This window comes from Oncorhynchus mykiss, chromosome 17 (assembly GCF_057628025.1).
Source record: "Oncorhynchus mykiss isolate SJ-2025 chromosome 17, ASM5762802v1, whole genome shotgun sequence".
NCBI classification, from domain to species: Eukaryota; Metazoa; Chordata; class Actinopteri; order Salmoniformes; family Salmonidae; genus Oncorhynchus; species Oncorhynchus mykiss.
This window is the reverse complement of record NC_143038.1, coordinates 72,802,501-72,817,500: the sequence shown is the minus strand read 5'-3', so window position 1 is coordinate 72,817,500 and position 15,000 is coordinate 72,802,501. Positions and strand designations below refer to the sequence as shown.

General features: G+C 48.7%; 1 protein-coding gene across 1 annotated transcript in view; it reads right to left on the bottom strand.

The window, feature by feature from the left end:
* LOC110494825 (semaphorin-3D) overlaps nt 1-15,000 on the bottom strand; it is a 150,483-nt gene that overhangs the window by 90,585 nt on the left and 44,898 nt on the right. The window contains exon 2 of the mRNA XM_090206490.1: nt 10,351-10,581. Coding sequence (XP_090062616.1) covers nt 10,351-10,492 — 142 coding nt within the window. The 5' untranslated portion in view covers nt 10,493-10,581. The remainder of the gene's footprint in view (nt 1-10,350; nt 10,582-15,000) is intronic.

The window sequence follows — 15,000 nt, the reverse complement described above, 5'->3', positions numbered from 1 at the left end:
GCTTAGGCTGCATCCCTGTCTCACCCCACGGCCCTGTGGGAAGAAATGTGTGTGTTTTTTGCCAATTTTAACCACACACTTGTTGTTTGTGTACATGGATTTTATAATGTCGTATGTTTTACCCCCAACACCACTATCCATCAATTTGTATAGCAGACCCTCATCACAAATTGAGTCAAAGGCTTTTTTGAAATCAACAAAGCATGAGAAGACTTTGCCTTTGTTTTGGTTTGTTTGGTTGTCAATTAGGGTGTGCAGGGTGAATACATGGTCTGTTGTACGGTAATTACAACATTCTCTCTCTCTCTGTCTCTCTCTGTCTCTCTCTCTGTCTCTCTCTCTTTCTCTGTCTCCCTCTCTCTCTGTCTCCCTCTCTCTCTGTCTCTGTCTCTCTCTGTCTCTGTCTCTCTCTGTCTCTCTGTCTTGCCTTCTCTTTTTCTCTCTTTCCCTACCCCCTTGCTCTCTCCCCTTCTCTCTCTCTCCCTCTCTCTCTCCTCCTCAAACACACATTCACTTCAAAATAGTTACTCTCTCCTCTAGAGGAAATGTGTTTTCCAAGAAGTATCACAGTGGAATGAATGACATAATAATTCCATGATAATGGTTATTTCCCCCGGTTCATTCAGAGACAGTTTGGTAGTACTGCTGTTGTGTCTTGGAGGAACAACTTTGAGAGATTGTTTGAGTGGAAAAGAGAGGTAAGGTTCTGTGGTTAATACTCAGGTGTCAGACGATGATGGTGTGTGTGTGTCTTAAAACCAAACTCCCCCAGAAGAAAGAGAGAGAGAGAGAGAGAGAGAGAGAGAGAGAGAGAGACAGAGGTAGGAGTAGTGTCAGCCAACCCAGAACACTCCCCCAGATCCAACACAGATAGTCTCACCATCACTCACAATCACTCACCATCATTACCATCACTCATCACTCACCATCACTGGTCATCATCAACTACCATCACTACCATCACTCACCACCACCCACCATCACTCACAATCACTCACCATCACTAACAATCACTCACTATCACGTATTATTACTTACCACCACTTGCTACCACTTTCTATCAGTTGATATCAGTGACCATCACTTACCATCACTTACCATCACCTCACTGCCTTCACTCACAATCATTACCATCCCTCACCATGACTCACCATCACTCACTATCACTACCATCACTCACTATCACTACCATCACTCACCATGACTCACCATCACTCACTATCACTACCATCACTACCATCCTGACCATCACTCACCATCACTAGAATCCCTTACCCTCAAGACCATCATTCACCATCACTTACCATCACTACCATCACTCACCATCACTCACCATCACCTAACATCACTCACTATCTCTACCATCACCACCATCACTCACCATCACTAGAATCATTTACCATCACAACCATCATTCACCATCACTCACCATCACTTACCATCACTCACCATCACTACCGTCACTCACCGTCACTCACCATCACTCACCATCATTTACCATTGTCTGCTATCTCTAATCTATAGGTAATCAGACCAGTGGTCTGGTCTAAGAGTGGAATGGATTGGATGAAGAGGGGAGGAGAAGAAACAGAGAGGACAGAAGAAAAGATAAAGAGAGGATGAAGAGAGCGGAAGGAAAGGATTAGAAGACGATAGAGGGGGAAGAGGGGAGGAAGAGGGGAGAAGGAGGAAGAGGAGAGAGGGGAAGAGAGAGGAGGAAGTGGTGAGAGGGGGAAGAGGGGAGAGGGGAAGAGAGAGGAGGAAGAGGTGAGAGGGGGAAGAGGGGAGGAAGAGGGGAGAGGGGGAAGAGGAGAGAGGGGAGGAAGAGGGAAGGAAGAGGGGAGAGGGGGAAGAGGAGAGAGGAGGAAGAGGAGAGAGGGGGAAGAAGGTCGGTGTCTGTTCAGATCTGTTTGAAAGCCACAGCTACATCCGTCCAAACAACTCCAAGACATCCACCTCTAATTAGCAGCATTCTTCACCCCAACCCCCTCTGCCACCCCCTTCCACCCACACACACACACACACACACACACAGCCTTCACCCATCTGCTTTCTCTCTGTTCTCTGACAGGTTCATTCGCTCCGCTGACCTACAGCTCAGCATTGCTCTCTGTGTCAGCCCTCGCTCTTATCTGCCTCACCTCGTTACCGCGGTGACACAGAGGTCAGGGGTCAGGGGGAACTGACCGACACGGACACATACCACAAATGCAAAGGCACCAAGTTTTTTTTTTCTTCCCGGTGTAACGTCGTCAGTAATCTCTGGTGGACAGACTAGATACGTTAAATGGTACCGTAGATCTGATACTACGGGATGCAGGAGATGACAAAAAGCATTAGTTCCTGTGCTTGAGTTTTCGCCACTGGTTACTTGGACAAAAAGGTGTTAGCATCTTTTTGATATTTTTGGAAGGGGATGGAAACAATTTGGCCCACAGACTTTCCCGTAACTTGCAAATGGAGATGGTGGAACTGTTCCGGTTTCCGATCCTCGTTCTATCTCTTATCGCGTCTCAGAACTTAATGGACTATCTGACCAGTTACACAAGACTTTAGTTCTGGGTTAACCAGGATTACGTTGTCAGGAGGAAAAAGACTCTGTCAGAGTCTCTGATAGTTGAGTAGGTCCCCGGTATGTTATGTGAACTGGGTTCATCAGTTCATCAAACATTCATCGTTTTACTCTAAGTCCTTCCAGACAAAAAGAGTTTGAAACCAGATCTGTGTGAATGATATGAGCACTGAATGGTTGTTTCACCACGCAACGTATTGACTGTGTGTGTGTGTGTGTGTGTGTGTGTGTGTGTGTGTGTGTGTGTGTGTGTGTGTGTGTGTGTGTGTGTGTGTGTGTGTGTGTGTGTGTTAAAGTAAGTTAGTAAAAGTATGTGTGTACTGTCAGCAGTGTAACCGATAAAATATCATTATTACGACAGATGTTTTTAGTCTCTCTGAGTGGGCTTCAATTCCGCTGTTTTTTTAAGTTAACCTCTGAAGTCAGAAACCCTGCCGACATATAGACATTAAAACGAATTGTACTTTTTCAACTGAAATTCTCCTTTTTTGTGTGTTTTTGATGGGGAGGTTTGACTTAAATGTGGATTAGGACCAATGTAAACAGGCCTGTGGAGGACAATGACCTCATCTCTCCCTGTCTCTGACCAACAACACAGACCTAATGTCTCCCTGTCTCTGACCAACAACACAGACCTCATGTCTCCCTGTCTCTGACCAACAACACAGACCTCATGTCTCTGACCAACAACGCAGACGTCATGTCTCCCTGTCTCTGACCAACTACACAGACCTCATGTCTCCCTGTCTCTGACCAACAACACAGACCTTGCGTCTCTGACCAACAACACAGACCTTGTGTCTCTGACCAACAACACAGACCTCATGTCTCCCTGTCTCTGACCAACAACACAGACCTCATGTCTCTGACCAACAACACAGACGTCATGTCTCCCTGTCTCTGACCAACTACACAGACCTCATGTCTCTGACCAACAACACAGACCTTGTGTCTCTGACCAACAACACAGACCTTGTGTCTCTGACCAACAACACAGACCTCATGTCTCTGACCAACAACACAGACCTCATGTCTCTGACCAACAACACAGACCTCATGTCACTGACCAACAACACAGACCTCATGTCACTGACCAACAACACAAAGCTGATGAACTTCATACTTCCTCCTATTATTTTGACAGCTGCACTTACGACAGCTTCTGCTCAAGCACACACTACCTCACACACACACTACCTCACACACACTCTACCTCACACACACACTACCTCACACACACACTACCTCACACACACACTACCTCACACACACACTACCTCTCACACACACACTACCTCTCACACACACACTACCTCACACACACACACACTACCTCACACACACACACTACCTCACACACACACACTACCTCACACACACACACTACCTCACACACACATACTACCTCACACACACATACTACCTCACACACACACTACCTCACACACACACACACTACCTCACACACACACACTACCTCACACACACACACTACCTCACACACACACACTACCTCACACACACACACTACCTCACACACACATACTACCTCACACACACATAACCTCACACACACACTACCTCACACACACACTACCTCACACACACACGCACGAACATACACACACATACGCACACACACACACATAAACCTCCGATAGCCTCTGCTCAATATACCACAGCTAGACTGCACGTACCCGGGCTCCTACAGTACATCAGTCAAACACACATTCTTCGTGTTGCTCATTAGGAGAAAAAAAACCCACACAGAACCGTCAATATGGTGCCAGCAGCAGGAAGTAGTCAGTTCTGTACGAGGTCTCTCTCTCTATAGTGTCTCAGCTGTGCTACGATTGGCTCCGGTGACACGTTTCATCAGGTGTCGATCTAAATGACCCTATTGTTCTCAGTGTTCGGCTTTTACAACAACACATTACATTAATGGTGGACGACTCCCTCTCTCCCCCCCCCCATCCCCCCCCCCCCCCCCCCCACCGCCTCTTCTCACGCACAAACACCCCACAATGCACTGCCATGCGTTGAAAGAGAACTGTTTTAATCGTTTGCTTCACTTTTATAACTCAAATGAGTTCACCACAGTTTAAATGACCCCCCCCCCCCCCCTAATGTCAGTATCACTGACCAACAAAGACAGAGAAATATGGTTAGACAGAAAACATTGTTTCATCATCTGGTGTCAGAGGAGGCGCCGTCAAGCTTTCTGGGATATATGACCCATCCTCTCTGTATCAATTCAATTTACCTCCAGGGGCTTTATTGGCATGGGAATCATATGTTAATTTTATTTATTTATTTACCTTTATTTAACTAGGCAAGTCAGTTAAGAACAAATTCTTATTTTCAATGACGGCCTAGGAACAGTGGGTTAAACTGCCTTGTTCAGGGGGCAGAACGACAGATTTGTACCTTGTCAGCTCGGGGGTTGGAACTTGAAAACTTCCGGTTACTAGTCCAACACTCTAACCACTAGGCTACCCTGCCGCCCCTACACTCTAACCACTAGGCTACCCTGCCTCCTCTACCCTCTAACCACTAGGCTACCTGCCACCTCTACACTCTAACCACTAGGCTACCCTGCCGCCTCTACACTCTAACCACTAGGCTACCCTGCCGCCTCTACACTCTAACCACTAGGCTACCCTGCCGCCTCTACACTCTAACCACTAGGCTACCCTGCCGCCTCTACACTCTAACCACTAGGCTACCCTGCCTCTACACTCTAACCACTAGGCTACCTGCCGCCCCTACACTCTAACCACTAGGCTACCCTGCCTCTACACTCTAACCACTAGGCTACCTGCCACCTCTACACTCTAACCACTAGGCTACCCTACCTCTACACTCTAACCACTAGGCTACCTGCCGCCCCTACACTCTAACCACTAGGCTACCCTTCCTCTACACTCTAACCACTAGGCTACCTGCCGCCTCTACACTCTAACCACTAGGCTACCCTGCCCCCCCTACACTCTAACCACTAGGCTACCTGCCGCCCCTACACTCTAACCACTAGGCTACCCTGCCGCCTCTACACTCTAACCACTAGGCTACCTGCCGCCTCTACACTCTAACCACTAGGCTACCCTGCCGCCTCTACACTCTAACCACTAGGCTACCCTGCCGCCTCTACACTCTAACCACTAGGCTACCCTGCCTCCTCTACACTCTAACCACTAGGCTACCTGCCGCCTCTACACTCTAACCACTAGGCTACCCTGCCTCCTCTACACTCTAACCACTAGGCTACCTGCCGCCTCTACACTCTAACCACTAGACTACCCTGCCTTCTCTACACTCTAACCACTAGGCTACCTGCCGCCTCTACACTCTAACCACTAGGCTACCCTGCCTCCTCTACACTCTAACCACTAGGCTACCTGCCGCCTCTACACTCTAACCACTAGGCTACCCTGCCTCCTCTACACTCTAACCACTAGGCTACCCTGCCTCCTCTACACTCTAACCACTAGGCTACCCTGCCTCCTCTACACTCTAACCACTAGGCTACCTGCCGCCTCTACACTCTAACCACTAGGCTACCTGCCGCCTCTACACTCTAACCACTAGGCTACCTGCCTCCTCTACACTCTAACCACTAGGCTACCCTGCCGCCCCTACACTCTAACCACTAGGCTACCCTGCCGCCTCTACACTCTAACCACTAGGCTACCCTGCCGCCCCTACACTCTAACCACTAGGCTACCCTGCCGCCTCTACACTCTAACCACTAGGCTACCCTGCCGCCCCTACACTCTAGCAGTGAGGTCAACATTGTCAAAGCGAAAAAGAACATAAACATAAGCAAAAATAAATAAACAAAAAATGAACAGTAAACAATACCCTTCCAAAAGTTCCATAAGAATAAAGACGTTACAAATGTCATATTATGTCTGTATACAGTGTTACCTAAATATAGTTTGTATTTACAATGGTGTGTGTTCTTCACTGGTTGACCTTTTCTCGTGGCAACAGGTCACAAATCTTGCTGCTGTGATGGCACACTGTGGAATTTCACCCAGTAGATATGGGAGTTTATCAAAATTGGATTTGTTTTTTCGAATTCTTTGTGGATCTGTGTAATCTGAGGGAAAGATGTGTCTCTAATATGGTCATATCTCCCTCCCTCCCTCCCTCCCTCCCTCCCTCCCTCCCTCCCTCCCTCTGACACACAGGGAGGAGCATCCATCCCCAGAGTCCTCTCTGTCTAACTATCTGGATGTCAGAGCTAACCCCAGAGAGTGACCTCAGGAACCCAGCCTAGACCATGCATCCTGAGGGAGGAGGGAGCTGACAGGGTGTTATCACACACACACACACACACACACACTGGCAGGGTGTTATCCTCCAGCCCTCTGACCCTCCGACCGCTTTTCGCTATCTACTTCTGACAGGAAGGCCAAACACACACACACACACAGACATCCCATCATCCCTGGGGCTAGAATTATAGTTTGTCAGAGATGCAGGCCTGTCAGACACACAGAGAGGCAGGCCTGTCAGACACACAGAGAGGCAGGCCTGTCAGACACGCAGAGAGGCAAGCCTGTCAGACACACAGAGAGGCAGATCTGTCAGACACACAGAGAGGCAGGCCTGTCAGACACACAGATGTTACTGATTAGAGAGGGAGAAGAGAGAGGCAGGCCTGTCAGACACACAGAGAGGCAGGCCTGTTAGACACACAGAGAGGCAGGCCTGTTAGACACACAGAGAGGCAGGCCTGTTAGACACACAGAGAGGCAGGCCTGTCAGACACACAGAGAGGCAGGCCTGTCAGACACACAGAGAGGCAGGCCTGTTAGACACACAGAGAGGCAGGCCTGTCAGACACACAGAGAGGCAGGCCTGTCAGACACACAGAGAGGCAGGCCTGTCAGACACACAGATGTTACTGATTAGAGAGGGAGAGGAGAGAGGCAGGCCTGTTAGACACACAGAGAGGCAGGCCTGTCAGACACACAGAGAGGCAGGCCTGTCAGACACACAGAGAGGCAGGCCTGTCAGACACACAGAGAGGCAGGCCTGTCAGACACACAGATGTTACTGATTAGAGAGGGAGAGGAGAGAGGCAGGCCTGTTAGACACACAGAGAGGCAGGCCTGTCAGACACACAGATGTTACTGATTAGAGAGGGAGAGGAGAGAGGCAGGCCTGTCAGACACACAGAGAGGCAGGCCTGTCAGACACACAGATGTTACTGATTAGAGAGGGAGAAGAGAGAGGCAGGCCTGTCAGACACACAGAGAGGCAGGCCTGTTAGACACACAGAGAGGCAGGCCTGTCAGACACACAGAGAGGCAGGCCTGTCAGACACACAGAGAGGCAGGCCTGTTAGACACACAGAGAGGCAGGCCTGTCAGACACACAGAGAGGCAGGCCTGTCAGACACACAGATGTTACTGATTAGAGAGGGAGAGGAGAGAGGCAGGCCTGTTAGACACACAGAGGTGGCAGGCCTGTCAGACACACAGAGAGGCAGGCCTGTCAGACACACAGATGTTACTGATTAGAGAGGGAGAGGAGAGAGGCAGGCCTGTTAGACACACAGAGGTGGCAGGCCTGTCAGACACACAGAGAGGCAGGCCTGTCAGACACACAGAGAGGCAGGCCTGTCAGACACACAGAGAGGCAGGCCTGTCAGACACACAGAGAGGCAGGCCTGTCAGACACACAGAGAGGCAGGCCTGTCAGACACACAGAGAGGCAGGCCTGTCAGACACACAGAGAGGCAGGCCTGTCAGACACACAGATGTTACTGATTAGAGAGGGAGAGGAGAGAGGCAGGCCTGTTAGACACACAGAGGTGGCAGGCCTGTCAGACACACAGAGAGGCAGGCCTGTCAGACACACAGATGTTACTGATTAGAGAGGGAGAGGAGAAACTTGTTTTCCTAGCAGGTATCATACTAATGCCTTACTGTCCCGACAAGCAGACAACCCTCCAGGGAGAGATTATACCACACAGCTTGACAGATGAACATGAAACTGTGCAAGTAAAAGCACATGATGATTTATCTATCTTAATGACTGTATGACACAACCAGGAAAACTCAGGGTCATAGTTTAAGTCTCTACGTCCGTGGGACGTTTTTTTTCTTCTTGAGCACATGGTCAGGGGGCCGGAATATAATTACAAATAATTAGTAGACTAGTGACCACTAGAAGCCCAACGGATACAGTATTAGACAATCATTTCAAACCTTGATTACATTTGGATCCGACAATGCTGTATGTTTATCGATTTATGCGTCGTAATACTTCGGGAACATATATCCTAAGTTAAAAAAATGACTTTGAGCTGATTGCCTAGAGATTTTACAGTGAAAATAATGTTTCTGCTTTTTTGAAAACTCGGGTGGGCCAAATAAAATCAATCGTTGGCCAAATTTGGCACACGGGGCCACCAGTTGAAGAGCCCTGCTCTACGTAATAGATTGTGAATGCATAGATATTAACATGAACATGCCTATTTTTAAACACGCAACCTACTAAATCTCCTGGCCCTTACAGTACAAATCCTCTGTTGTGCCGAACAGACCATATCCCCTCTTTCCTTCCTCTACTACAACAATGAGTCAGTAGTTTCTTCTGTTCTCGTCCCATTCTGCTACTGTCTGTCTGAGGATCTGGGCTATAAAACCTGGAGAGAGCCTGGCTGTACAGCAAGACAACGACAACACCACTGTTTTTGTTAAGATTTCAGATTTCAGGCCTTTATATTATCAATCATAGTATGTTGCTGGAAGAAAAAAAAAAGTATATGCTATGGCTTTACAAGCCCCTGCTTGTCATACCCTGATCTGTTTCACCTGTCTTTGTGATTGTCTCCACCCCCGTCCAGGTGTCGCCCATCTTCCCCATTATCCCCTGTGTATTTATACCTGTGTTCTCTGTTTGTATGTTACCAGCGTTTGTTTTCCTGCTCCTGCCTGTTTCTGGCTCCTGTTTTCCAGTCCTTCCCGGTTTTGACCGTTCTACCTGCCCTGACCCCGAGACTGCCCGCCATTTTGTACGTTACCCCACCGTTCTGGGTTATTGACCCCTGACCCTGAGACTGCCCGCCGTTCTGGACCCTTTACACCCGTTCTGGATTATTGACCCCTGACCCTGAGACTGCCCGCCGTTCTGGACCCTTTACACCCTTTCTGGATTATTGACCCCTGCCTGTCTTGACCTGTTCCTCTTCACTATCAGTCTATATTCACTATCAGTCCCTCTTCACTATCAGTCCCTCTTCACTATCAGTCCCTCTTCACTATCAGTCTCTATTCACTATCAGTCCCTCTTCACTATCAGTCTATATTCACTATCAGTCCCTCTTCACTATCAGTCCCTCTTCACTATCAGTCCCTCTTCACTATCAGTCTCTATTCACTATCAGTCTCTATTCACTATCAGTCCCTCTTCACTATCAGTCCCTCTTCACTATCAGTCCCTATTCCCTAATTAGAAAGCCATATTGAAAACCAGCAGTGTTGCAGTTTCAAGGACCAGAGCTCACCAGTACACCAAGGACCAGAGCTCACCAGTACACCAAGGACCAGAGCTCACCAGTACACAGAGGACCAGAGCTCCCCAGTACACCAAGGACCAGAGCTCACCAGTACACAGAGGACCAGAGCTCCCCAGTACATCAAGGAACAGAGTTCCCCAGTACACCAAGGACCAGAGTTCCCCAGTACACAGAGGACCAGAGCTCCCCAGTACACCAAGGACCAGAGTTCCTCAGAGTAAAAAAGGGAGCGGATATGAGATACCTGTGTGTGAGAGCTGCAGGCGGGGTCCACTCTGGCTCCAGGTTGCAGCGGTAGAGGAGGTGTCTGGTAGCAGCAGCAGCAGTTGGAGGGACACACCCAGCAGAACACAGAACCTCTCTGGCCCCAGGATCCTCATCTTCATCGTTATTAGTGAGAACAGGTGGTCGTCGCTGTCACATCACCCTGTGGATCTGTCTGTGGATCGTCTCAGCAGTTTCTAACGTTGGCAAGCTGTCATGGGAAAAATAACAACACTTTCAAACAAGTAAGGCTTTTTCCTGAAAATGAAGACCTAAGCAGGAACTTTACTTGTTAATTTAATTTATGTTTATTTAACCTTTATTTAACTAGGCAAGTCAGTTAATAACAAATTGTTATTTTCAATGACGGCCTAGGAACAGTGGGTTTAACTGCCTTGTTCAGGGGCAGAACGACAGATTTGTACCTTGTCAGCTCTGGGGGAAACAATCTTGCAACTTTTCGGTTACAAGTCCAACGCTCTAACCACTAGGCTACCTGCCTCTAACCACTAGGCTACCTGCCTCTAACCACTAGGCTACCTGCTCTAACCACTAGACTACCTGCCTCTAACCACTAGGCTACCTGCCTCTAACCACTAGGCTACCTGCCTCTAACCACTAGGCTACCTGCCTCTCTAACCACTAGGCTACCTGCCTCTCTAACCACTAGGCTACCTGCCTCTCTAACCACTAGGCTACCTGCCTCTAACCACTAGGCTACCTGCCTCTAACCACTAGACTACCTGCCGCTAACCACTAGGCTACCTGCCTCTCTAACCACTAGACTACCTGCCTCTAACCACTAGGCTACCTGCCTCTAACCACTAGGCTACCGCCTCTAACCACTAGGCTACCTGCCTCTAACCACTAGGCTACCTGCCTCTAACCACTAGGCTACCTGCCTCTAACCACTAGTCTACCTGCTCTAACCACTAGACTACCTGCCTCTAACCACTAGGCTACCTGCCTCTAACCACTAGGCTACCTGCCTCTAACCACTAGGCTACCTGCCTCTAACCACTAGGCTACCTGCCTCTCTAACCACTAGGCTACCTGCCTCTCTAACCACTAGGCTACCTGCCTCTAACCACTAGGCTACCTGCCGCTAACCACTATGCTACCTGCCTCTAACCACTAGACTACCTGCCGCTAACCACTAGGCTACCTGCCTCTCTAACCACTAGGCTACCTGCCGACCATCCCGATCCATGTATATGGGTAAGAGTCTAGCTACATTTTGGGAATGTTATACGTTTCTAATTTTGTAAAAAAAAGTTGTTTTCTTTGCAAGTTTAAAGCATACTGTTCGCTAGCTAGCGAATGTTAGCTTTCTGGCTCACTGGCTAATGCTGTGTGTATAATCTGTGTAGTAATATTATTTGTATTACGTTGCTAGTTATAGCCTAATGATAGCTAGCTAGCTAACATTGAATCTAGTTGGTTAGCTTTAGCTACTGTACCTGCAGATTCATACTACAGCATTTGATTCATTGTGGCTAGCTATGACAGCTATGGCTGTCCTCTCACAGTAGGAACTGTCCTCTCACAGTATGAGCTGTCCTCACACAGTATGAACTGTCCTCTCACAGTAGGAACTGTCCTCACACATTAGGAACTGTCCTCATACGGTATGAACTGTCCTCACACATCATGAACTGTCCTCACACAGTAGGAACGGTCCTCTCACAATATGAGCTGTCCTCACACAGTATGAACTGTCCTCTCACAGTAGGAACTGTCCTCACACATTAGGAACTGTCCTCATACGGTATGAACTGTCCTCACACATCATGAACTGTCCTCTCACAGTATGAACTGTCCTCACACATCATGAACTGTCCTCACACAGTAGGAACGGTCCTCTCACAATATGAGCTGTCCTCACACAGTATGAACTGTCCTCACACAGTAGGAACTGTCCTCTCACAGTAGGAACTGTCCTCTCACAGTAGGAACTGTCCTCTCACAGTAGGAACTGTCCTCTCACAGTAGGAACTGTCCTCTCACAGTATGAACTGTCCTCACACATCATGAACTGTCCTCACACAGTATGAACTGTCCTCACACAGTAGGAACTGTCCTCACACAGTAGGAACTGTCCTCACACAGTAGGAACTGTCATCTCACAGTATGAACTGTCCTCTCACAATATGAGCTGTCCTCACACAGTAGGAACTGTCCTCTCACAGTATGAACTGTCCTCTCACAGTAGGAACTGTCCTCTCACAGTATGAACTGTCCTCTCACAGTAGGAACTGTCCTCACACAGTAGGAACTGTCATCTCACAGTAGGAACTGTCCTCTCACAGTATGAACTGTCCTCACACATCATGAACTGTCCTCACACAGTATGAACTGTCCTCTCACAGTAGGAACTGTCCTCACACAGTAGGAACTGTCCTCTCACAGTAGGAACTGTCCTCTCACAGTATGAACTGTCCTCTCACAGTATGAACTGTCCTCTCACAGTAGGAACTGTCCTCTCACAGTAGGAACTGTCCTCACACAGTAGGAACTGTCCTCTCACAGTAGGAACTGTCCTCACACAGTAGGAACTGTCCTCTCACAGTATGAACTGTCCTCTCACAGTATGAACTGTCCTCTCACAGTATGAGCTGTCCTCTCACAGTATGAACTGTCCTCACACAGTATGAACTGTCCTCTCACAGTAGCAACTGTCCTCACACAGTAGGAACTGTCCTCTCACAGTATGAACTGTCCTCTCACAGTAGGAACTGTCCTCATACAGTAGGAACTGTCCTCACACAGTAGAAACTGTCCTCACACAGTATGAACTGTCCTCACACAGTATGAACTGTCCTCTCACATAATGAACTGTCCTCACACAGTTTGAACTGTCTTCTCACACAGTATGAACTGTCCTCTCACATCATGAACTGTCCTCACACAGTATGAACTGTCTTCTCACACAGTAGGAACTGTCTTCTCACACAGTATGAACTGTCCTCACACAGTAGGAACTGTCCTCTCACAGTAGGAACTGTCCTCTCACAGTAGGAACTGTCCTCTCACAGTAGGAACTGTCCTCACACAGTATGAACTGTCCTCACACAGTAGGAACTGTCCTCACACAGTAGGAACTGTCCTCACACAGTTTGAACTGTCTTCTCACACAGTAGGAACTGTCCTCACACAGTATGAACTGTCCTCACACAGTAGGAACTGTCCTCACACAGTAGGAACTGTCCTCACACAGTATGAACTGTCCTCACACAGTAGGAACTGTCCTCACACAGTATGAACTGTCCTCACACAGTAGGAACTGTCCTCACACAGTATGAACTGTCCTCACACAGTATGAACTGTCCTCTCACACAGTATGAACTGTCCTCTACTCAGTACTGAACAGATAGTGACAAACAGGAACTTCAGAGTAGGCTAGCTTACTACTGTGTTACAGCACAGAATCCATATTATAGGCAGACTATCGCCGGCTGTGGGTAGGTCCACTAGGACCCAGAACTCATTGAGAGCACTACTGTCATTCTACTGTGCTAACAGCCCAAGATCTGTTCTGTAGTATAGCCAGACCAGGACCGGCTGTGGGTAGGTCCACTAGGACCCAGAACTCATCGAGAGCACCACTGTCATTCTACTGTGCTAACAGCCCAAGATCTGTTCTGTAGTATAGCCAGACCAGGACCGGCTGTGGGTAGGTCCACTAGGACCCAGAACTCATCGAGAGCACCACTGTCATTCTACTGTGCTAACAGCCCAGGATCTGTTCTGTAGTATAGCCAGACCAGGACCGGCTGTGGGTAGGTCCACTAGGACCCAGAACTCATCGAGAGCACCACTGTCATTCTACTGTGCTAACAGCCCAAGATCTGTTCTGTAGTATAGCCAGACCAGGACCGGCTGTGGGTAGGTCCACTAGGACCCAGAACTCATCGAGAGCACCACTGTCATTCTACTGTGCTAACAGCCCAGGATCTGTTCTGTAGTATAGCCAGACCAGGACCGGCTGTGGGTAGGTCCACTAGGACCCAGAACTCATCGAGAGCACCACTGTCATTCTACTGTGCTAACAGCCCAGGATCTGTTCTGTAGTATAGCCAGACCAGGACCGGCTGTGGGTAGGTCCACTAGGACCCAGAACTCATCGAGAGCACTACTGTCATTCTACTGTGCTAACAGCCCAAGATCTGTTCTGTAGTATAGCCAGACCAGGACCGGCTGTGGGTAGGTCCACTAGGACCCAGAACTCATCGAGAGCACCACTGTCATTCTACTGTGCTAACAGCCCAGGATCTGTTCTGTAGTATAGCCAGACCAGGACCGGCTGTGGGTAGGTCCACTAGGACCCAGAACTCATCGAGAGCACCACTGTCATTCTACTGTGCTAACAGCCCAGGATCTGTTCTGTAGTATAGCCAGACCAGGACCGGCTGTGGGTAGGTCCACTAGGACCCAGAACTCATCGAGAGCACCACTGTCATTCTACTGTGCTAACAGCCCAGGATCTGTTCTGTAGTATAGCCAGACCAGGACCGGCTGTGGGTAGGTCCACTAGGACCCAGAACTCATCGAGAGCACCACTGTCATTCTACTGTGCTAACAGCCCAGGATCTGTTCTGTAGTATAGCCAGACCAGGACCGGCTGTGGGTA